Consider the following 23,113-nt stretch of genomic DNA (forward strand, 5'->3'; position numbering starts at 1 on the left):
TCTTCCAAACCGGTGTTACTTGAATATTTTGTGCACTTCTCAATCTTATTTTAACTCTGTCCCAACTTTTGTTGAGTGCATTGCAGCCATCAAATTCTAAATTTGTGTATATTTACAAAATACAATTAAGTTGGTCAGTAAAACTATTGAAAATCTTTTCTTTGTACTTTTGTCAGTTAAATAAAGGTTCACGTGAATTAACACATCACAGATTTTTATTTTTGTTGCATTTTGGAAAATATCCCAACTTTTCTGGAAATGGGGTTTGTATTGGCAGATGGAATATAGTGCTGGGAAGTATATGGTCACGCATTTCGGTTTGTTTCATGGTTATCTGGAGAATAAGAATCTCAGAGTTGAAGCCTTGAAACAATAATCTCTTATCTTGCCTACAAAGATATGGCCATCATATTCTTCTACTCCCGGAATGTCCTAAATGTAATAGAGAGCAACTTTTTGCTTCGTAGCAAACCTTTATTAAAGTTTCATAGATTTACCAGTATATACAAACTGCTAGTATTTAAATCCACACTTCCATGTGGTGGGATGAGGATCCAATATCTACGTTCATCCACACATATATATCCTGATACTTATTATTGCAGTTACATTGATTTGGCTAATTGGAAAGATTACTGATTTATTGATGCATTTATGTTGTGGTTAAATGTAGCATCTACGTTACTTAACAAATCTATCAGCTAAAACTATTCACTCAACTTATATACAGCAATAACCTGCTGGAGGAACTCAGTGGGTCAAACAGCATCTGTGGTAGGAAAGGAATTGTCTACATTTTGGGTTGACACTCTGTGCTGAGGACACCTCCATCAGTTCTAATACATGATCTTGACCCAGCACCAATAATCCCTTCTCCCCCATCCCCACGAACAGATGCTACTCAACCCACTAAAAATTCCTCCATCTTCCCTCTTGTTCCAGATTCCAGCACCTGCAGTATCACGTATCTCTGCTGAATGTTCATCCATTCTCGCATTTCAGCTTCCAGTTGTTCGTTGCTGGTGGTAAGAATGTAGCAGCCAGAGGGAGATGACAAGTTCCCCATCAGGCTCTGGGAGGAAACTCTGCTGGTGAGACAGGGATCCACAGAACACAGAGCAGAGTGGAGGAAGGCCACATTATCAACACAGGGTCAGTATTGAATAGAGCTGACCGCTGACCCAGAACACTGAACCAGCAGTTAAGGACGATGTGGGAGCTGACATTCTGTGCCAGGGAGAGTTTGATGAATGATAAACACAGCTCCTTATAATTGATAGTTCAGGTAATTGTGGTACAGTGTGGACAGGCATATCAGAGGATTGAAAACACATGGATAAGAAATGGATATGAGCGAGCTTTATGTCCATGGGCTGTGGGAAGGTATTCAGTGGTTGGGGTGGAGGAAATAGCTGGTGTGGGAGAATGTAGATAGGTTCTGGGAGGGAATTCTATGGGGGGGGGGGGAAGAGTGGCCGTGGGCTACAGGAGAGTATTCAGTAGGTGCGGAAATGCTGGTGATGGGGGAGTATCTGTGGGCTGCAGGAGGGGATTCAGTGTGTGGGGAGTGTTGCTAATTGAGAAGAGTCTGTGGGCTGTGTGAGGGGATACAGTAGGTAGGGGAGTTGGTGATGAGGGAGACAGGCTGTGAGAGGATTCAATGAGTTGGGGGGGAAGAGTTGGTGATGACAGAGAGCGTACATGGAATGTGCAAAGTGATTCGGTGGGGGGTGGGGAGTTGGTAATTGGTGATATTGTGCATGAGCTGTGGGAGGAGATTTGATGGGGGGAGGAGTCAGTGATGGGAGAGAGTGTCTGTGGGGTGTGGGAGGGGATTTAGTGAGGGGGGGTGAGTGTGCATGGACTGTGGTAGGGGATTAAGTCAGTGAGGAGAGTGAGTCATGGGTGAGAGTGTCCGTCGGCTGTGTGAGGGGATTTAGTGAGTGGGACATAATTACACTGGCTCAGTCACATCCCTGGGGTTTTGAGATTCACCAGCTGGAATCTGGCCCCACTTCAAATGTTTCAGCATGTGCCTCTGATATCCGGCTAGGGATTGGATGTGGAATGTGTGTGGTGGACAATATTTGGGGTCCAGTTCATTGATCAGACTGTGGAGGGGAATGGTTGGAAGCTGCTGGGATGTCAGAGGATTGGTGTTGTGGTCACATTTCTAAATGTATGCATTTTTTGACTGCTTTCCTGCTATGGATACAATTTTGCCACAGCACCTACCACAGTTACCTGCTCTGAAATAATCTCCGCAGTCTCCTTATGAATTTCATGAAACTCCATTCTGTTGCTTCTTCATATTTCTTCTTCAGGTACTCGTACCTCTGTCGAGCCCTTTCTGCATCCTCGTTTCTGCCTTCAACTTTGTATTTCTTCATCTCACTCCCCATATGCTCCATGGCTTCCTTCAGCTCCTCCACGCTGCACATTTTACCATCGTCAAACCTCTTCTTGATCTGCTCCATGATCTCCTTATCCCTGCATTCCTCAAATGCCTTCCTCCTCTCCTCCATCTTCTCCCTCTCATGTTTCACTCTTGAGAGCTCCTCTTCCAAAGCTGACAAAAGGGGCAAAGGATGAATTGGTTAGTCCATGCAGAGAGTGGTGAAGGGGTAATTTCTCGAGGTGTGTGTGACAAGACATTGAGAGGGAGCTTTACTCACTGTTCAGCCTAAGAAAACACACAGAAAATGCTGGAGGAACTCAGCCAGTCAGGCTGCATCTATGGAAATGAATAGACAGTCAACGTTTCACCTGAGTCCGTATTTCAGGACTGAGGAGTAAGGTGTAAGATTCCAGAATAAAAAGGTGGGGAAAGGGGAAAGATACTAGTTGGAAGGTGATAAGTGAATGCAGGTGGTTAAAGAAGGTCAAGAGCAGGAGAGGAAACAATCTGATTGGCGAAGAGAGCGGACTATCGGAGAAGGGGAAGGAGGTGGAACCCAGGGGTTAGTAATAGGCAGGTGAGAAGAAGTAAATTGTCAGAGTGGAGAAAAGAGGAGGGAGTGGGAAAAATGTGTTTACCAAATCGATATTCATGTCATCAGGTTGGAGTCTTCCCAGATGGAATATAAGGTGTTGTTCTTCTACTCTGAGCATCACCACTTCTTGGCACAAGAGGAGGCTATGGACCGATATGTCATAACAGGAATTGTAATTGTAATTAAAATGTTTGGCCATTGGGAATTCCTACTTGTGGCGGATAGTGCGGAGGTGCTAAACAAAGAAGTCCCCCAATTTACAATGGGTCTCACCAATCTAGAGGCCGCATAAGGAGCACCAGACACAATAGAGACCCCAGCAGATTTGCAGGTGAAGTATTGCCTCACCTGGAAGGACAGCCCTGAAAGGAGATGGGGAAGGTGTATGGGCAGGTGTAGTACTTAGAGTGCTTCCAGGATTAAGTGCCTGGAGGATGATATTTGGGAATTGGGTTGGGGGGGGGCTGGTGGAGAGATGAATGGATAAAGGAATTGTGGAGCGAGCAATCCCTACAGAAATTGGAGGAAGAGGGTGGTGGAGATATGTTTATTGGCAGGATCCCTTTGGAGATGGTGGAAGTTGCAGAGGATGATGTATTGGATGCGGAGACTCCTGGGGTGATAAGTATGGATAAGAGGAACCCTATCACTGTTATGCCTGTGGGAAGATGGGGTGTGGACCCCAGCTCCCCAACTACCATAAGTACCTGTCCCCCTCCAGGCAGAAGCCACTCATAGCTGACACGTGCATTCCTCTCTCTGCGGTGGGTGTCCCAAACCCACCAGCTTGTTCCATCTCCGACACAATTCTAACCCCAGGATCAGTGGTGGAGGAATCCTCAGAGAACTAAGGGGAATCTGGGCTTGTTGGTGACCACAGGGGAGGGACACTCTCAACATCAGACTGAAGGATGGCCTCATTGTTCTTGGCTTTGAAAGTCCATACAGAGCCACATTCTAAGGTAGAGAGGAGCAGCTCTCCTCACCGCAACCCTTCGCACAGTCTCTGAACCCTAGTAAGCAAGTCCAGGTAAGATATTCCTCGTTCAGAAATGGGCATCTCTTGGCTTACTCTGGAGTCTGAACAGAAAACACAACCTTTATGGTCTACATCCTCCTTGTTACCCCATTCACTGCCCCAGCAGCAACACCAGACAGTCCCCCAACCACTAGAGCACCCTTACTCTGCCCCATGAGAGGGTTTGGTGTCCCACGGCTTTTTTCCATTTCCATCATCCACAACCGAGATCAGGGTAAATGCTGGGGTCCCACTCCTGCAGTCATCTTCCCACCATGTAGCCTGTGTTTCTAATCTACACTATCAAACTCCTCTCCTATTCCATGGTATTCTCCCTTGTTTCGGCATAATACACCAGGTTTTGGATCAAACTATTGCACTTTCCATTTGTATAACTGTAGGCATTCTGCTCGAGTTCCACTGATATCATATGCCAAGCCCTTCTGTTTTCTCTGCACCTATATCTCTTCAACAAGGAGTACACACTCCTCACTGATTACCCCTACTCCAGCCTCAAATCTACCTTCTACTCTTGGGCACCCCACTCTGGATTTCTGTTGATGTTCTTCGAGAGACCCAACACCAACTTCTTTATGTGAACATGTCCAAGAACATCGGCACACCCCTCCCTGATCTCACTATGACTTTGGACCTTCTGATGAACTCTGAGCTGAAGTACCCAGCAGGAGTGTTTCACATTTTTAGTTTTCAGACTCGAAGAGTTAATTTTAAATCTACGAATAAACACTGACCAAAATGTCTTCAGCATTTTGTATATTTTCTCACCAGAGACACGCTTTTGTTCCTCCGTCAGCCGGCTGTCCATTTTCTGTACCTGGTCTAGATGAGGTTTTTCTTTTTCCAGGAAGTGGGTGAGGACAGCACACCCCTGCAGAGAAGAGAAGATACAATCATTCATGTCCAACTCTCTCTCATCACAGCAGTCCACAGGAGACCAGTGACAGGCTCTCCCCATCAAATAACTAGTGCTGGGGACTGTTACAAAATTAAGGAGCTCCTCTTACCAATCTACAGGAAACTAGTAAAACCACAACTGGAAACGACGCACAATTTATATCATGGCTTTGAATGAAGGCAGAGTTCTTTCTTTTTTTCAATGACAAAAGGCTAAATAGTAAAAATGACACACACTGGTGACAAAGAGTAGAGAGCTAGGTTGTATGAATGGACAAGTATCAGGCAAATTGAGCACAATGTGGGATAATACAAAATATCCATTATGGCAGAAAGATAAATAGTAGTATATTATCCAAATGGGAGAGTTTGTGAGGTTCTGAGATGTAGAGGGATCTGGGCGTCCCAGTGCAAGATTTGCAAAATGTTTGTGTTCAATTAAGTGGAAGAGATGGATGTGTAACAAAAGTAGGAAGGAAATACTTCAGTTATATCAAGTTTTGGTGATATTATATCTGGGATATGGACTGTATAGGTCTACTTTAACATTAATACACTGGACACAGTTTAGAGATGGGTTTTAGACTGATACCTGGAAGGACAGATTATCTTTCTCAAGAAGGTAGGACTGGCTCGGTCTAGACACTTCTGTGGGAAAGCCCAGAATTAGGAGTCACGGACTGTATGGATAGTGTAGGAGAGAAGGTCGTGAGTCACAAAGCTGAGTTGGATGAACAGGTAGCTGGATCAATGGAGATATGAGAAAAGCATTTTTCTCTCAATGCATGATTAGCTTTTTGAACTTTCCATTGAAGCACAGTGGAAGCAGAGAGTTAGGATTTTTAAGGGAGAGATTGGAAGGCTCTTGAAAACTAGGATTAAAAGATAATTCCCACAGCCCCATTACTGACTCTCCAACCACTGAATCCCTTCTCGCATCCCACGAACATCTCCCCATCACAATCTCTCACTACCCATGAAATTCCTTCCCACAGCCCCACAGGCACTGACCCCACCCACTGAAAATCCTGCCACAACCTATAACACTCATTCCTCGATTATAGACCCAATCTACCCAATTAATCCCATTCCAGATGATACGGAGAGCAGAAATCAAATTCAATTTTGTTGGGTTAATGGAAGCCAGAGGGGGGAGTTTTCTGAATCCATGTACGGCAGGGGAAGGAAAAGCTATTAGAATTGAAAAGTAAATGTCTTGCTGTAAAATATTGAACACACCTCTATCTCATTCTTAGTCTTTTCTTTATACTCCTTGATGGCCTTATCAAGATCCTTCTTCAGCTTCTGGAAGCCACCAGGTCTCAGGTAATGTTCAGATGTCAGGTTTTGTTTTATTGATGACATTACTTTTTTTAGATGTGCCTCAAATTCCTCTCGTGACTTCTCCTTGATCTTGGCCTCGAGAGACTTGTAATTAGAACTCATTGTCTCCTGGGAATGAAGGAAAGATGTACAGTAAACTAGGAAACAAAGTATTGTACACTGACCAGTGTCTCACAGTCCCTCTCTCTCAGTGGTATATCTGCATACCAACTATATCTCTGAGTTGCTCTCTCTCAGGGAGAGATCTGTACACTGACCACTGTCTCTCAGTCAGAGATCTGTACACTAATAATATTTCTGACTCACTCTCTCTCAGGGAGAGATCTATACACTGATCGGGAGTGATCTGTATACAAACCAGTGTCTCTCCGCCACTCTCACTCAGGGAGTGAACTAAACTATCCGGTGCCTGTCAGTCCTTTATGTTCAGGATGATACAGTATCTATGCTCCTTGTCTCTCACTCTTAAGGGTTGGATCCAGGGACTGTTGTACAGTTGAGACAGTTGGAAATCACTGAAGATTAGAAGCTCACCTCCAGCTGTTCGATGTGTTTGTCACTGTTGTTCATACATCTTTTGTGGAAGATATTGAATGCCTCTTTGCTCTTCATATGGTAATACTCTGTGAGTTTGCTCATAGTAACATCATCAGATTCTGAGAATTTTTTCATTTCATCATCAAAGAATTTCAGGGCTTCATCTACTGCTGCTTGATTTTCCACCTCCATTAACTTGGCAACACAGCTCTCCACACACGGTAGGACTCCATCTGCTATCATGCCCACGTACATTTTGGTCAATTCAACAAATCCTGTGTGGGTAATTTCTGGAGGTCAGTGCCTGGGGATCTGATCACACTCTCAATTCCCGCTCTCCATATCACAATGTACCCAACCCACTCTCATTCACTTCCAATGGGATCCCATTCCCCCCAATTCTCTCCCATCATGCATACTCCCAATAAGACTCCACCCCTTTCCTATTCAATCCCACAGTCCATGCTCACAAAGGGACCCGAACCCTTCTCATTCAGTCCCCCAGACTATATTTCCAATGGGACCCTACCCCTTTCCCATTCAATCCTACAATTTATATTCTCAAAGGGATCCCACACCTCCCCGTTCACTCATAGTGAATTCCATCTCTTTATATTCACTCCTACCCTCTACACATATGCTGGTATCCCACACCATCCCACTCATTCCCAATGGGATCCCAACACCTTCCCATTCACTTCCCTTGTCCACACTTCTAATGGCATCCATATCCCTTCCCATTCAGTCCCACTGTCCATATTCCCATATACTCTGATAGTATGTTCCTATTCCAGGTGAGCGTTTCAGGCCAAGAGCTTTCACCAGGGCTGGAAAGGAATATGATAAATCAGGATAGGAAGGTGGGAGAGAAAGAAATCCAAATTGTCAGGTGATAGGTGAAACCAGGATAGGAGGAGAGGGGTGAATTGGGAAGTCGATTAGTGAAAGTGATAAAGAGCTGGAGTAGGGGGATGTGATAGGAGATGACTGAAGATCATGGAATAAAAGAAAGAGAAGGAGCAACAGAGGGAAGTGATGGGCAGGTAAGACATTTGAGAAATCTATCTTCATACCATCAGGTTGGAGACTACCCAGACAGAATACAGCCTGGCCCCCTTGGGGCAAAAGAGGCCATGGACAGACATGTTGAAATGGAATGGGAAGTAGGATTGAAATGGGTGGCCACAAGGAAATCCCATGTTTTGTAGCGGATAGAGTGAAGGTGCTCAACATGATTGCATGAGCATTGATTTCTTAAACTCTAGTAATTCCCCCCCCCCGCTCATTTCCTTCACCATTCCCCATTCTTTCTTCCCTCTCACACCTCTTTTCACCTTTCCATCACCTGCTTCCGGTGCTCCAATCCCTTCCCCTTCTTCCATGGTCTTCAGTTCTCTCCTATCAGATTCCCCCTTCTCCTGCCTTCAACCCTTTCACCAATCGACTTCCCAGCTCCTTTCTTTACCCTTGCCCCTCTCCCAGTTTCACCTATCACCTACCAACTTGTATTTTTTTCTTCTTGCACCCTCCCCCATCTTCTTATTCTGATTTCTCCCCTCCCTTTCCAGTCCCGATGAAGGGGCTTGGCATGAAACATCAACTGTTTACTCTTTTCCATAGGCGTTCCCTGGCCTGCTGAGCTTCTCCAGCATTTTGTGTGTGTTGCTTTGGATGTCCAGCATCAGCAGATTTTCTCATGCCAGGTTAGTGTGTTATACTGAAGAGAGGTGGTGAGGTTTTGCCCAGTTACTCACTCCTGCCCATGACCAGCTGACCCCCAACAACTCTCTTGACTTTCTTGTGGGTGTGAATGTAATCGATGAGGTTCTGCCGCTCCGTAACAAAATCCTCATCCAGATCCTTGTCCTCCAGTTCCTGGAGCTGCTTGAGTTTCTTCCGGTGTGCGGGAATGGGAAATGCAAAGCAGCAACGTGAGGGAAAATTATCACGGATACACCTGCGGAGTTCATTATATTTCTTGTCCTGCTCATTGATCTCACCTGTAAAATAGAACCAGGAATCAGGCAGGAATCACCCTTACTGAGTCTGTTCCAAACGTGGTGACTGTTATCCACAGGGCTGTGGAGAGGAATAGGGGAAGGACAAGAAGGAAACAGAGGGGAGGCAGTTTGCAAGGTGTGATAGTGAGGGACAGGATGTGTGAGAGGGGCATCAAGTGCATTGTAGTTGGGTGATGGATGACTTGTCATGGAGGGGGATGATGTGACATTGAAAGGGTAGTTGAGGGTTATATTGATTGAGAGGTGGGTGTGTGTGGGAGAGTGACACCCTGCCAATGAAATGAAACTCTGATGGGAAGGAGGTGTCAGCTGGGTGGGAGTGGTGCATTTATATCATCAAACCAGAGGACAATGTACATTGGTGTTAAGTTAATGCAGGGAATTGTGAGGTAATGTGAATGTGAACAGGGCAGGAATGCAGAGTAAGTGGGGAAATGAGAGATGTGAAGGGGCCGGGAGACCCTAGAGTGTTTGTGCACAGATTCTCAAAGGTAAAGATTGCCCCTTCCTCTCCTACCCCTCAGACATTGACTTCAACCCTGCTCCTTTCCTTCTCTGGCCCCTTTCCAAGTTTGCCCTATCTCCTCAGAGACTGGTACAGCCACATACTCACTGTCCTTCAGTTGTAGATTGCGCTCCAGGTACTCATTTAGAGTGATAGGTTTTCCATCGATCTCTAGCTCCAGAGTGAAATCACGAATCAACCAAACAAATTCAGGGAAAAAACGGACAAAGTCCCAACTGTCACAGTCATCGGGCTGGGACTTCATCTGGATCAGCTTAGACTGTTCAGTCACAAAACTGGAAGCAATATCAAGGAAAAGGAATGAAGGGTTGGCAGGAAGATAGTGAGGAATGTCATTCACTGTTCAGATCTGCCCCGAGACAGAGACACTAGTCAGTGTACAGATGTGTGTGTGTGTGTGTGTGTGTGTGAGTGGGAGAGGGGGAGAGAGGGAGGGGGAGGGAAAGAAAGAAATATATATATGATATGCTTGTCATTATGGAGATATCTCACTGAGAAAGACAGACAGACACACTGGGCAGTGTACAGATCTCCCTCTTGGCAAGGTGGACTGAAATAGTGATCAGTGTACAGATCTCCCACTCAGAAAGAGGGTGACAAAGAGACTGCAGTCATTGTGGAGTTATCTCCCTGAGAGAGAGGGTCTTGATGAGTAAAAGGCAAAGCTGCTGGTAATTGGGAGCCCTGGATATCTAGGAATATTGTAACTTTGCTGAAGAAAACAGGAGGTGTCTTGATCCAGATACAAGTAGTTGGGATCAAGTGAACCATTGAATATATATATAGAGGATGCCGGAGTAAACTCAAGATGGAGATTTAGAGGGCAAAAGGGAGAATGAGGTGACTTTAGTTATGAAAATTAAGGAGAATTCTGAGTGATTTTACAAATATATTAATGAAAGAACAGTAACATGGGAGTGAATAGGGCCCCTGAAAGAGCAAGTTGGAAATGTATTTGTGGAAGTGCTGGAGATGGGCACAGTTCTCAAGCATTATTTCCCTGTCACAGAGGACACTGAAGAGGAGTACCAGCAAGTGCAGTGGGGTCTCAGGCTACGTCCACACTAGACCGGATAAATCCGTAACTGAAGCTTTTTTTCTTCGTTTTTACCATCCGTCCACCCTAAAATGGTGTTATCGTCCCCCGAAAACGGAGATTTTCAGAAACACTCTGTGTGTGTGTGTGTGTGTGTGTGTGTGTGAGAGAGAGAGAGTGAGTGTGTGTGTGAGAGAGAGAGAGAGAAGAGAGCGAGTGAGAGAGTGTGAGAGTGTGTGAGAGAAAGAGAAAGAGAAAGAGAGAGAGGAAGAGAGAGAGAGAGAGAGAGAGAGATAGAGAGAGAGAGAGAGAGAGAGAGAGAGAGAGAGAGAGAGAGAGAGAGAGAGAGAGAGAGAGAGAGAGAGAGAGAGAGAGAGAGAGAGAGAGGACTATCGATGTTATGGTTTCTTTGCAGCTTGTTTTGAATATACAAGGACGCTGCCTGCTTGTGAGTTTCTGCAGAGACAGAGAGAGCTATGAGTTGCTCGTGAGTCGTCATGGTGACGGAGGGCGGTGTTAATTGATGGACAGCTGGCGTTCAGCATGCTTGGATAAACACAAGGTCAGCCGGTTGTCTGACAGACACACACAGATTTGGACACCGGATGAGTTTTGTGTGCCCACAGAAAGGTGGGTTTTGAAGGATCGATCAGGAGAATCGATCAATGGCTCTGGCAGTGTGAAAAGGGGTGACTGGTGGAAAGTGTGTCCAACCCTCGCCTGGGTGGATAACTTTACCACAGGAAACGGTCTCCTTTTTGTGGTCACATTCGGTGACTTTAAAGGATTTCGGAGGACAACGGAGGATCGACGGCATCGGCTTACTCGGACAGCCACAACACCTCTCAACTCAATAACACGAACTGAACTGACTTCATTTACTCACCATCGTAAGACTGTATCCATTATCTCCTAAGCTTGAAGAAGCTTGGCTTTTATATTTACACTTATACTTGCATAAGTTCTGCTAACATGTTTGATTTATCTAATTTTTATATTACTGCATTGCGTAGTTACTAATAAAATAGCTTTAGGCAACAGCAATACCAGACTCCAGGTGTGTTCCATTTCTGCTGGTTCTTTTGACCCGTTACGGGGTACGTAACAGTAGAGTTACGTTTCGGAAGGACTATTCAGTGAAGGACTTTTACATTGTTTGCAGGGGCTCCGGTTACCTTTGCACAACAGAAGGAGCTCAGAGTAGAGGTGCAGGATTCCCTTAAAGGGACTTACATGTAGAGAGGATAGGGGTGTGCAGAAAGATTTTAGCATGCTGGCGTTCATCAGTTAGTGTGCTAAGTTTGAAGTGGGTGGTTACACTTTGATTGTACGGACTGTTGGTGTGGTTACACTTGGAGTACTGTGTACAGTTCTGACTATGCAGTTATAGCAAGGATGTGATTAAACCAGAAAGAGAGTAAAAGAAACATTTGAAGGAGGTTGCCAGGAGTCAGGGAACGGAGTGACCTTTATTCTTTGGAGCATAGAAGATTGAAGAATGATATCACAGCTGTAATAACAAACTCATGAAGGGCATTGATACGGTCAGTGGTCTTTGTTTGCAAGGTTGGGGAAATGAAAACTACTGGATATAGTATTATGGTTAGAGTGAAATTATTAATAGGAACCTGTGATGTCATTTTTTTATTGACAGAGGGTGGTGATTATATTGAACCAGCCAGCAGACGAAGTGGGTGAGGCGCGTACATGAGACACATTTACGAAGTATGTCGACAGATATGAAGATGACAAGAACTCAGAGGGATATGGGAACGTGCTGGAAAGCTGGATCAGCTTGAGAATACATTTTAGTCAGTATGGGCAAGCATGGCGGACAGGATACTTTCCGTACTGTAAAACTCAATGGCTCTGTGATTGAGAGACAACAGAGTACAGATATATGCCAAAAGAAAGGGACAGAGAAACATCAGTCCATGCACAGATACCCCACTGAGAGAGACAGGGACTGAAATAAACTGATCAGACTACATTATCTCCCTAAGAGAGTAGGTCTGAGAGACATCAGTCACTGTGCAGACATTCCTGAGAGAGGAACTGAGAGACATTGGTCATGTGCAGATAGTCCTGAGAGAGGGGAACTGAAAGACACTGTACAGATACCACCCTGAAAGGATACTGTAGGTCTTGCAGAGATTGCTGGTCAATTTGATTTTTACCATTGTAAATGAGGACGCTGCTCAGAAGGATGGCCAGTGTATAGATGGAATTATCATTGTGGCTGTCTCCCTGCAGGTAGAACAGAGCAGATAGTGAGAGCTTTTGCTCAGAGATGAGTCGAATAAATAAGCATCCCATTTCTGGACATTTCTTGCTCAGTGTTTACAGAGGTTGGTGGGTGAGGCTTCACTCCACAGCATCCTTCCTGTCAATGCCACCAGTGGCAGGTGTATGGCCAAGGGAAGCCTTACAGACTGAGTCTCGACAATTGCTCACCACCACGGTGCTGAGAGAGAGCACATTCTCATGGCACCTTATCATCCTTTTCATTTGGGAGGATGGGGATGGGAATTGGAGTGGGTGGGACAGGAAACGGTGTGGGTAATAGACTTGTATCACATATAGTTCCAAAGGAAAATATGGCAGAATTGCTCCCTGATGCTCAGCGTGAACCTGTGCTGACAATGTTAGTTAATCAACAAATTAATTCAGTTTTACATTAAGCATTTAACCATCCAAACTGCCTGTGGTGAGATTTGAACTCTGGTCTGTGGATCATTCCCCTGTCTGTGGGTTACCCATTTGGTAATGAAACTACTGTTCTGAGGAGAAGAATAGTTGTGAGGGATGGACTGACCTTCTCAGGATCTCGCAGACCCTCGGTGTCCAACAACAGGAGGACCTCATTGGGTCTTTGAGGGTGGGATTGACACCACATCCAGATTCCTTTGGTGTGAGCCTGGACGGTTGAATCCACTGAGAATCCTGCAGAGGGGAGAGACAGAGATATAGAGAGGTAAACTTTGCAAGAACATAAGTGGATCTATGATCTTCTATAGCCCAATGACATGCAGTTTCTTAGTACCCAATCCCTAGTTAGTGAGGGTTAGGTAGAATTGTTGGGAACATGTGAAGAATAAAATTGGATTGTTATAGGATTCGTGAAAAAGAACAATTGATGGTTGGCGCAGAGTCAGTTTTATGGCAAGTAACTCTGGTCGCCATTAACAAGACCAGTGTGCTCTCTGCATCCGAAATATGTAGCAAGAATGCAGTATAAATTCCCCAGATGTCTCTAGATCTATTGTCCAAAACAGTGATGGGAACACCAAGATAAATGGATGTCTCCAGTACATCTCCCACTACTGACAGCTTGACAATGCAAGTGTGCTCTGTGTGTCCCAGGTCTCAGGAAAACTTCTGCAAGACAGATAATAAACAGAGGTGAAAGGTTAGAGGTGGAAGTTTACAACCACTGCCCTTACCGTTCTTGTCTCCTGCGAGACAGTTCATGAGGTAGGACTTCCCTGTATGAGCAGCACCAACCACAGTCACAACAACCATTGGAACCTCAAAGGACTGGAGGACCCTCAGAGCCTCTGGGTTAAGTTGCAGCTTCCCGTCCTTGTTAAAAACTAGCTGCAAGGGGTTCTCCATCTTCTGTTTGTTGGCATCAGGGTCCCTGTTTACCGACATCAGACAGTCCTTTCCCGAACTGTCTACAAAATCAGAGCAAGGGAATCACACGCTGATTGAATCAGAGTAAACGGAATTGACAAAATACAGAGCACATCATCAAAACAGCTGCATCTCAATCCTGAGCCCCTGGAGTAGATCCCAAACATTATTTTATACACTGGAATCTGTTACCTACAGTACATACCAATCCCAAATACCATGGATTGTAACCCAGCCTCTACATCACTACTGAGATCTGTTATTTTATATATACTCCCTCTGAACACCTAGAATAGATTATGGCCTATAACACACACCTAGGAATCTGTTATTCAACATATAATCTCTCCAAATCCATGCCTTTAAAGCACTCCCAATGATCTGCTTATTTTCTAAATAGAAAACTCCAAACCCCTGGATTACGTCTCAGGCTGTAGCTCACTCCTGGGAGTCTGTTGTTGTACAATATAAAACCCCAGCCAGGGAATCTGCTGTGATATTGCCATGGTCCTGACTGAACAGCAGCAGGCATCCAGGATCCAGCACTCCAATTCCCCAGAGTATGATTAACTGCCACTGTCCCTCAGAGACTCAGACTGCCAAGTATTGCCTGCCACATTCCTTCATGAAAAGTTTGTACTTAAAGGCCTCACGCTGAGCACTCAGTGCTCAATCATGGAAGTTTCATTTCCAGTACTACTGTTTCTGATTTTTGTCTTTGGATTTTGTTTGTATCATCTTGTTTATTTTGAGTCTGAATTCATTCTGGACCTTACTCTGCACTTGGGTTAACCACCATCCATAGGTCTCGTGTTACAGCATGATTGAGACATCGTGACCTCAGCAGAGTACGAATGACTGTGTTGGTGCTGCTTCGTGCACCCACGCTGAGCTCAGCAATTTTATCAATATTGCCTCTAACTTCCACCATACACTTAATTTAACTTGGTCCATCTCTGACACCTCCCTTCACTCTTTTGCTCTCCTTGTCTCCATATGTGGAGAGAAACTGACAGCCAACATCCTTTATAGACCTAGTGATTCTCAACTTTACTTTGTCACTGGCTCAGGTGCAGTGAGTGTTACTGTCAGAGGCGTATGGAATTTGGGAGAGACAGTATAGAAGGAGCAGATTTGGGTGAGGCCAATCTTTCTCGGCCTCACAGACATGGTAAGTGTTGGCGTCAGAGGCCTAAACTCAGATGCAAATAAATGAAGATGGGGTCACGCAGAGTGGCTAATATTGGAGTGTGCCAGAGATAGAGTGGGAAGGCTTTGGCTTTACAGGCAAGAAAAAAATCTGCAGATGCTAGTCATCAAAGCAACACACATAAAATGCTGGAGGAACCCAGCAGGCCAAACAGCATCTATAGAAAAGAGTAAACAGCCAACATTAAAGTCAGGCAGTGTGGGAGAGATCGGGGGCTCATTAGTTAGGGGTCAGAGAGGAGATTCTGTGGCCGCAAAAGAGACACCAGGATTGTGTGTACCCTAGGCTGCTAGGGTCCAGGATGTATTGGAATGGCAGCAGGATATTCTCTGGGGGAGGCTGAACAGCCAGAGCTTGTGGTGCATATTCACATCATTGACAGAGGCAGAAAATGGAAAGAGATCCTACTTAGTAAGTATATATAGTTAAGAAAGAGGCTGAAGAGAAGGATCTCCAAGGTACTAATCTCCAGATTACCAGCGGTGCCATGGCTAGAGCAGGTAGGAATGGGGTGATACCAGGGATAAATGAGCGACTGAGGAGATGGTGCAGGGGGTAGGGTTTCAAGTTCTTGGATCATTAGAACATTTTCTGGGGAAGGAGTGACCTGTACAAGAGGAGTGGGTTGCACCTGAACTGGAGGGGAACCAATATCATGCTTGGATGCGGAGAATGTGAGTGAGGTACTCAATGAGTACTTTGCTTCAGTATTTACCAAGGAAAAGCACAGAGAGGACCAGGAGATCAGAGCTGAGTGCATAAATATGTTAGGGCATTTAGTGGTTAAGGAGGAGGAAGTGTTGGGTCTCCTAATGAGCATTAAAGTCAAAGAGGTAAAAACAAGTCAGTGTATGTGATGCATTTGGATTTTCAGTTGGATTTTGATAAGGTCCCATACAGGAAGTTGGTCAGCAAGGTTAGACCACATAGGACAGATGGGGCTAATGATGTGACATGGACTGAGAATTGGTTATTGGACAGAAAACAAATCAATGGACAAATGAGAACAAGGAAATGGGCTCAGATGTAGGTCTCATGTCCTCTCACGCCGATCCCACCACTTATGGCTGCCCGAAATCTCAATTTCAGTGTTGATCCAGAGTTTCCCAGTGGGGGCAGCTCTGGCCCTGAGCTGAACAAGTATTCAAAGCGCTGAAAATGAGCCCTTCAGGCTGGAATTTAATCACAAGTTAAGCGTGATGGGATTGAGTACACATTACTCTGTAGAGTCTCAGGCACATATATTATCAAGCTCGAGAGCCTAAGACTTTTGCACAGTACCATATTGATTTTATGTGTTGTCCTGCACTGCTGCTGCTGCAAAAACAAATCATGACATGTGATTGTTGATGTCTCTTCGGCAGTTCGCAATGAAAAGATCCAAAGCAGGCAGAAGACCAGAGCGGGGTGTCCAGGAAGAGGAAAAGGGGTTGGAGGTGGGAGAAAGGGTCATCGATGCGAGCTGCAGAGTCCTTGCCAATGAACTAGGTATGGAGATGGAGACTGTGCAAGAAGAGCTCAGTATCATGGTGGACACAAAACTCACTGAGGTATGGGTGCAGGAGGGCAAAAGTGAGGCCTTTACTGATGACATAAGATTCGGCCTCAGAGAGGGGAAGGTCAGGGAGATGATGAAGACGTGGCGCGGATGAGAGCTGGTATCAGAAAGGGGAAGAGGGCTGGTAGTCATTGAGGACAGGGGAGGGATGGTGTGTTCAGGGACAGTCCGGTGAGAGGAAGATAGATTCTTGAGGACCCAAGAGATGACAGTGGGACCTGAGAGACACTGCACTGCAGAGTGGTGGGGGAAGGTGTGAATGGGATTCCAGCAGCAGGGTGCAAAGACCTGCTCTGTAGGTGGTTTTAGAGATGGTCCAGGCTGAAGTCGTGGTTAGAGGTTGTGCAGTCAACACTTCGAAGGTGTCCGGGAATGTTGGACCTGCATTGACGGCATTGGAGTCCTGGCTCTGAGTCTGCTCAGGACTGTTTGAACTGTTGGTCAGCAACAGGGATCGCGGTCTGAGGACACCTGTGGCTGCGGGCATTCGAAACTGCAGGTCCTGTGGTCTGTAGACAGACGATCTTTTGATCCACCGAGCATCAGAAAAAGCGGGATCTCCCGGTAGTCACCTATTTCAATTCCACTTTCCATTCCCATTCTGTCATGTCAGTCTACTGCTGCGATGAGGCCACACTCAAGTTGGAGGAGTAATGTATTAAATTCCGTCTGGGTAGCCTCCAATCTGATGGAATGAACATCAATTTCTTGAATTGCCGGTCTAATGACCCCTTCCCCATTCCCATTTCCCTCGTCGGCAGTTAGCTATGAAAAGATCCAAAGTAGACCAGAGCGGGGGTGTCTAGGAAGAGGAAAAGGGTTGGAGATTGGAGAAAGGGTAACTGATGTGAGCTGGAGAGTCTTTGCCAAGGAAGTACAATTGTACAAAGTACAAGGAAGGACAGCACAATTTTCTCTGATGACTACACCTGCAAAAGGTGCATCCAGCTGCAGCTCTTGTCAAACTGAGTTAGGGAGCTGGAGATGGATGAACTTCGGATCATTTGGGAGGCAGAGGCAGTTTCAGGGAGACAGTCACCCCTAAAAGTCAAGAGACAGGTTACTGGGTGACTGGGTGACTTTCAGGAGAAGGGAACGACCAAAACTAAACACAATACTCCACAATGTCTCACTAGTATCTTGTACAATGCCAACATAACCTCCCACCTTCTATATTAAGTGACCTCACTACTGACTAATAGCCAGCCAGTAGTGTAGTGGCATCTGCACCAAACTTCAAGGCGAGTGGTCCCCATTTTGAATTCGGCCGGCTGCTTGCATGCTTTCACAGTTCACTGTGAAAGTCATACTCTGGTTTGACTTCCCAAAATGCAACCCTTCACACTTATCCAGGTCTGATAGGTATGAACTATGAAGAAAAAGTGAAAGAATTAAATCTTTTCAGCCTCAGTAGACACAGAATGAGAGGAGACATGACAGGTGTTCATATTTATTAAGGGTATAAGTAAGGTGGATGCCAGTTGCAACTTCAAAATTAATCCATCATCAAGATTACAGGGCCGTAGATGGAGACTGACTAAAGGCAGATTTTAGACCAACTATCAGGAGACATTTCTTTACACAGTGAGTAATAGCTTAGAGATTTTCAAATCCAAAGTTGATAGTTATTTTAACACACTATGTGCATGAGACAGGGAGGTGTGACAGGGCTGGGGGAGGTAAAAAAAAAGTGAAGGAGTTTTAGTGCCTGAGCATAATGTTGCGAAGGGGAAGTATAAGGGCTGGTGGTAATTTCACAGAGAAGGGTAGGTCTGGGTGGTTATAATGATAGGAAGAAGAACAAGGCCATGAGAGAGTTACAGCATAAGGGGACTAATGGGGTTACAGTGGAAGTTTTAGTGCCCTTTCATATGTTCTCACCAGAGGTGGACTGCACTGAAGGTTTATCAAACTGTCTACAGCAGTTTGATAAATGCATATGAGAATTGACTTCATTTCCAAGACTGTATAGACTCAAATACAGAAAAACAAGTGGAAACTTTATTTAATTTCAAAAATCTTTGACTGGCATTGATGGTATGAAGATGGGTCTTGATCTTTTGCCACTTTATTAGGTACACCTCTACACCTGCTTGTTAATGCAAATAAAATTCAAAATCTCAAAGTATATTTGATATCAGAATACAGTGGACAACCTGAAATTCATCCTCTTCACAGACATCTATGAAACAAAGAAACCCCATAGAATAACCCTGAAGCTAACCCTCCCCCCTGAATTTGCACAATCAGTAGAAAATGCATCAAAATTCCCTAAGTCCCCACCCACGCCAGCAGAATCACTGACAAACCCCCAAGACCCCACTATGTGAGCAGCAGCAGAAGCATCCAAAGTGTCCTTGATCCAGAGTCCATCAAAAAAAAAGATCACCAACCAGCACTTCGGTATCTCAGACAGAATCTCACTCTCCAGCGAGGGAGAGAGAGGTCGCTCCTGCAACAACGAGAGCGGTAACCAGCAACTCACTGTTTCGATGTTACAGTCTTTCACGTCGACGACAGGCTCTCTCTCTTCATCTAGAGTGAGAGGGATAGATCGAAGACAGGGTTCTTCCTCCCTTTGCAGCTGGTGGTTAGCAAACACACCGCCTGCTGTCTCGCTGTTTTAGTCTCCCACGATGCTTCAGTCAGCGAAATCAGCAAGGAACTGAGTTGCCCACAGGGCTCCTCCCTGACTTCAAACCTCTTGGCCATGAGGGCTCAAGTCTTCCGGGCAATTCCTGGAGTTAGTGTTCACTAGCAGTTCATTCCACACAATTACCACCTTATGACCACCAGTCTTACTCAACCTCAGTCGAAAAAGCCTGCTTGCGTTTACCTTATTTATGTCCCCCATCATTTTGTATCCCTCTACCAAACCATGGCTCATTCTCCTGTGCTCCAGGGCAGGAGATCCAACCTATTTAACTTTTCCCTATAACAGGTCCTCAATTCCCAGCAATATCCTTATCGATTTTCTCTCTACTCTTTTAATCTCATTGATATCTTTTCTGTAGGTAGGCGGCCAGAGGTGCACATAATACTCCGAGTTTGGCCTCACCAACATCTTATACAACTTGAACATAACATCTCAATTCTTGTACTCAGTACTATGGTTTATGAAGGCCAATCTGCCAAAAACTCTATCTTTATGACCCTATCTTCCTGTGATGCCACTTTCAAGCAATTATGGACCTGTATTCCCAAATTCTCTGTTCTACCACGCTCCTCAGTTCGCTAACATTCACTGTCTAAGTCCTACCTTGTTTGTCCTCCCAAAGTGCAACGCCTCACACTTGTACATACGAATTCCATCTGCCGTTTTTCAACCCATTTTTCCAGCTGGTCCAGATTCTGCTGCAAGCTTTGATCATCTTCCACAATGTCCACTATGCCCCCAATCTTGTTGTCATTCACATTATCATCCAGATCATTGCTATAGATGTCAAACAACAACTGACTCAATATCGATTCCTGCCGCACTCCACTAGTCGCAGGCCTTGGTTGAGGTGTATTGAATATTGAACTAGTCAAAGAGGTACAAACAAGTCAGTGTATGTGATGCATTTGGATTTTCAGTTGGTTTTTGATAAGGTCCCATACAGGAAGTTGGTCAGCAAGATTAGACCACATAGGACAGATGGGGCTAATGCTGTGACATGGACTGAGAATTGGTTATTGGACAGAAAACAAATCAATGGGCACATGAGAACAAGGAAATGGGAGTAGGTATAGTTCACATGCAATCTCAAGCAGATCCCCCTATTCATGGCAGCTCTATCCCAGATCTCAATTCCAGTGTCGATCCAGTGTTTCCCAGTGGGACAGCTCTGGCCCTGAGCTGAGCAAGTATCCAAAACGGCTGGTTGTAGAGTGGTACAGCACAGAAAACGAGCCCTTCAGGCTGGAATCTAATCGCGAATTAGGGGTGATGGGTTGGAATATACATTACTGTGTAGAGTCTTAGGCACATATAAGGCTCAGGAGCTTATGAGTATAAAGCTCAGGAGCCCAGGACTTTTGCACAGTACTGTAGTGATTTTATGTACTGCCCTGCACTGCTGCTGCTGCAAAAACAAATCATGACATGTGAGTGTTGATGTTTCATCAGCAGTTAGCAATGAAAAGATCCAAAGCAGGCAGAAGACCAGAGCAGGGTGTCCAGGAAGAGGAAAAGGGTTGGTGATGGGAGAAAGGTCCGCAATGCGAGCTGTAGATTCCTTGCCAGAGAAGTAGGTATGGATACAGAGGCGGCGGAAGAAGAGCTCAGTGTCATGGCAGGCGCGAAACTCACTGAGGTATGGGTGCAGGAGGACAAAGGTGAGTCCTTTACTGATGACATAAGGTTCTGTGAGATGGTTTTGAGATGGTCTAGGCTGGAGTCGTCGATGGAGATTGTGCAATCAGAACTTTGAAGGTGTCCAGGGTTGTTGGAACCTGCATTGATGGCATTGAAGTCTTGGTTCTGAGTCTGCTCAGGATTGATCAATCTGTTGGTCAGCAGCAGGGATTGTGGTCTGAGGACATCCGTGGCTGTGGACATTGGAAACTGCAGATCCTGTAGTCTGTAGACAGGTGATCTTCCGATCCAATGATTACCAGAAAAAGCTGTATCTCCCGGTGGTCACCATTTAAATTCCGTGAGAAAAGAGTAGCCAATGTTTCGGGCCGAGACCCTTCATCAGGAATGGGGGTGAAGAGAGGGCCGAAGCCCAGTAATAGAGATAGGGGAGGGGCTAGGGCCTAGAGGCGCCAGGTGGAAAACCAATCAGAGGAAAGATAAAGGGGGGAGAGGGAAGGGATAAGCATGAAAGAACTGTAGAGATAAAGAAGCAGAAAGTTGAAAGGGGAGAGGGGCAGAGAGGGACCTGGGATAGGGGAAGGGGAGGGTGAGGGAATTACCGGAAATTGGAGAATTCAATGTTCATACCACCAGGCTGGAGGCTACCCAGACAGTAGATGAGGTGTTGCTCCTCCAACCTGAGTTTGGCCTCATCATGGCAGTAGAAGAGTGCATGTATGGACATAGCTAGAAGGGAATGAGAGGCAGAGTTGAAGTGGGTGGGATCCACAGCATCTGCAGTTGTATTTTTGTATTACCATTTAACTTCCATTTCCTGTTCCCATTGGTCTACTGCCACGATGAGGCCACACTCAAGTTGGAGGAGCAAAGTCTTATATTCTGTCTGGGTAGCCTCCAATCTGATGGAATGAACTTCAATTTCTTGAACTGCTGGTAATGCCCCCCTTCCCCATTCCCATTTCCCTCTCTCACATTATCTCCCTATCTGTCCACCACCTCCCTTTGGTGCACCCCTTCCCTTTCTTCCATGGCCTTCTATTCATCTCCCATCAGATTTCCCACTATTCCAGCCCTTTATCTCTTTCACCAATCAACTTCTTACCTCTTTACTTCAGCCCACCCCCTCTCCCGGTTTCACTGATCACCTTGTACTTCTTCCTCCCTTCCTCCGACCTTTTCATTCTGACTTCTCATATTTTTTTCTCCTGTCCTGATGAAGGGTCTCGGCCTGAAACATTGGATGCTTTCTCTTTTCCATCGATGCTGCCTGGATTGCTGAGTTCCTCCAGCATTTTGTGGGTGTTGCTTGGATTTCCAGCATCCGCACATGTTCTCTTGTTATAAATTAGGTCGAAGTTACCTTGTTGTGTTTATATGCTTAATACCAAAGCTCCTGGACACTTAAATTTTTCGTGTCTGGTCAACCCAGCCCATTACAGCTGTTAACATATCAGAGGATCTGTCCTGCGACCAGTGCTTAAGCAGAAAGAAATTTGTTTAGCTTTGGCATGCCACTAAAAATTTTAACAAACCTCAATAGATGCACAGAGTTGAATATTCTAATTCATTGCATCACCACATGGTATGGAAACAGCAACTCCCAGGAATGGAAAAAATCTAGGGGAAGTGTTGGATACAGCCCTGACCACTGCAGACAAATTTACACATGACCGCAGCATCCATCTTCAAAGATCCCTCCCATCCAGCCTAACTAATACCATTGGGCAGGAGGCAAAGATGCGTTAGGTCCCAGATCATTAGGTTGAGGAAAATGTATTACCCTACAACCATCGGGCTCCTGATACAGAAAGTAAAACTGTTTAAATCAATTTACCTCCTAGTGTTTATGAGGAAATTGGAAATTTGTGCATTTCACTTCTGGAAACACTACTTTAGATTCTATAAATGACTGGATAAAACACCTCCCGCATAAGTGTCACTATCAAATATATCGTATAGTAATTCCAACCATAGAATACACAAAAGAAAGTTATTTACAACACATTATCACATAGCATT

At 45.2% G+C, this 23,113-nt stretch overlaps 1 protein-coding gene across 1 annotated transcript in view; it reads right to left on the reverse strand.

Moving 5' to 3' along the window:
• Window positions 1-502: 502 nt before the first annotated feature.
• LOC140719201 (uncharacterized) overlaps window positions 503-23,113 on the reverse strand; it is a 39,733-nt gene continuing 17,122 nt past the window's right edge. Inside the window, exons 2-7 of the mRNA XM_073033640.1 lie at window positions 16,284-16,368; window positions 13,834-14,067; window positions 13,206-13,333; window positions 6,166-6,378; window positions 4,798-4,900; window positions 503-2,569 (exon numbers count right to left, since the gene is read on the reverse strand). Of these exons, the coding sequence (XP_072889741.1) occupies window positions 2,241-2,569; window positions 4,798-4,900; window positions 6,166-6,378; window positions 13,206-13,333; window positions 13,834-14,067; window positions 16,284-16,368 (1,092 nt within the window). The 3' untranslated portion in view covers window positions 503-2,240. The remainder of the gene's footprint in view (window positions 2,570-4,797; window positions 4,901-6,165; window positions 6,379-13,205; window positions 13,334-13,833; window positions 14,068-16,283; window positions 16,369-23,113) is intronic.

This window comes from Hemitrygon akajei, chromosome 31 (genome assembly GCF_048418815.1).
Source record: "Hemitrygon akajei chromosome 31, sHemAka1.3, whole genome shotgun sequence".
Classification (NCBI taxonomy): Eukaryota; Metazoa; Chordata; class Chondrichthyes; order Myliobatiformes; family Dasyatidae; genus Hemitrygon; species Hemitrygon akajei.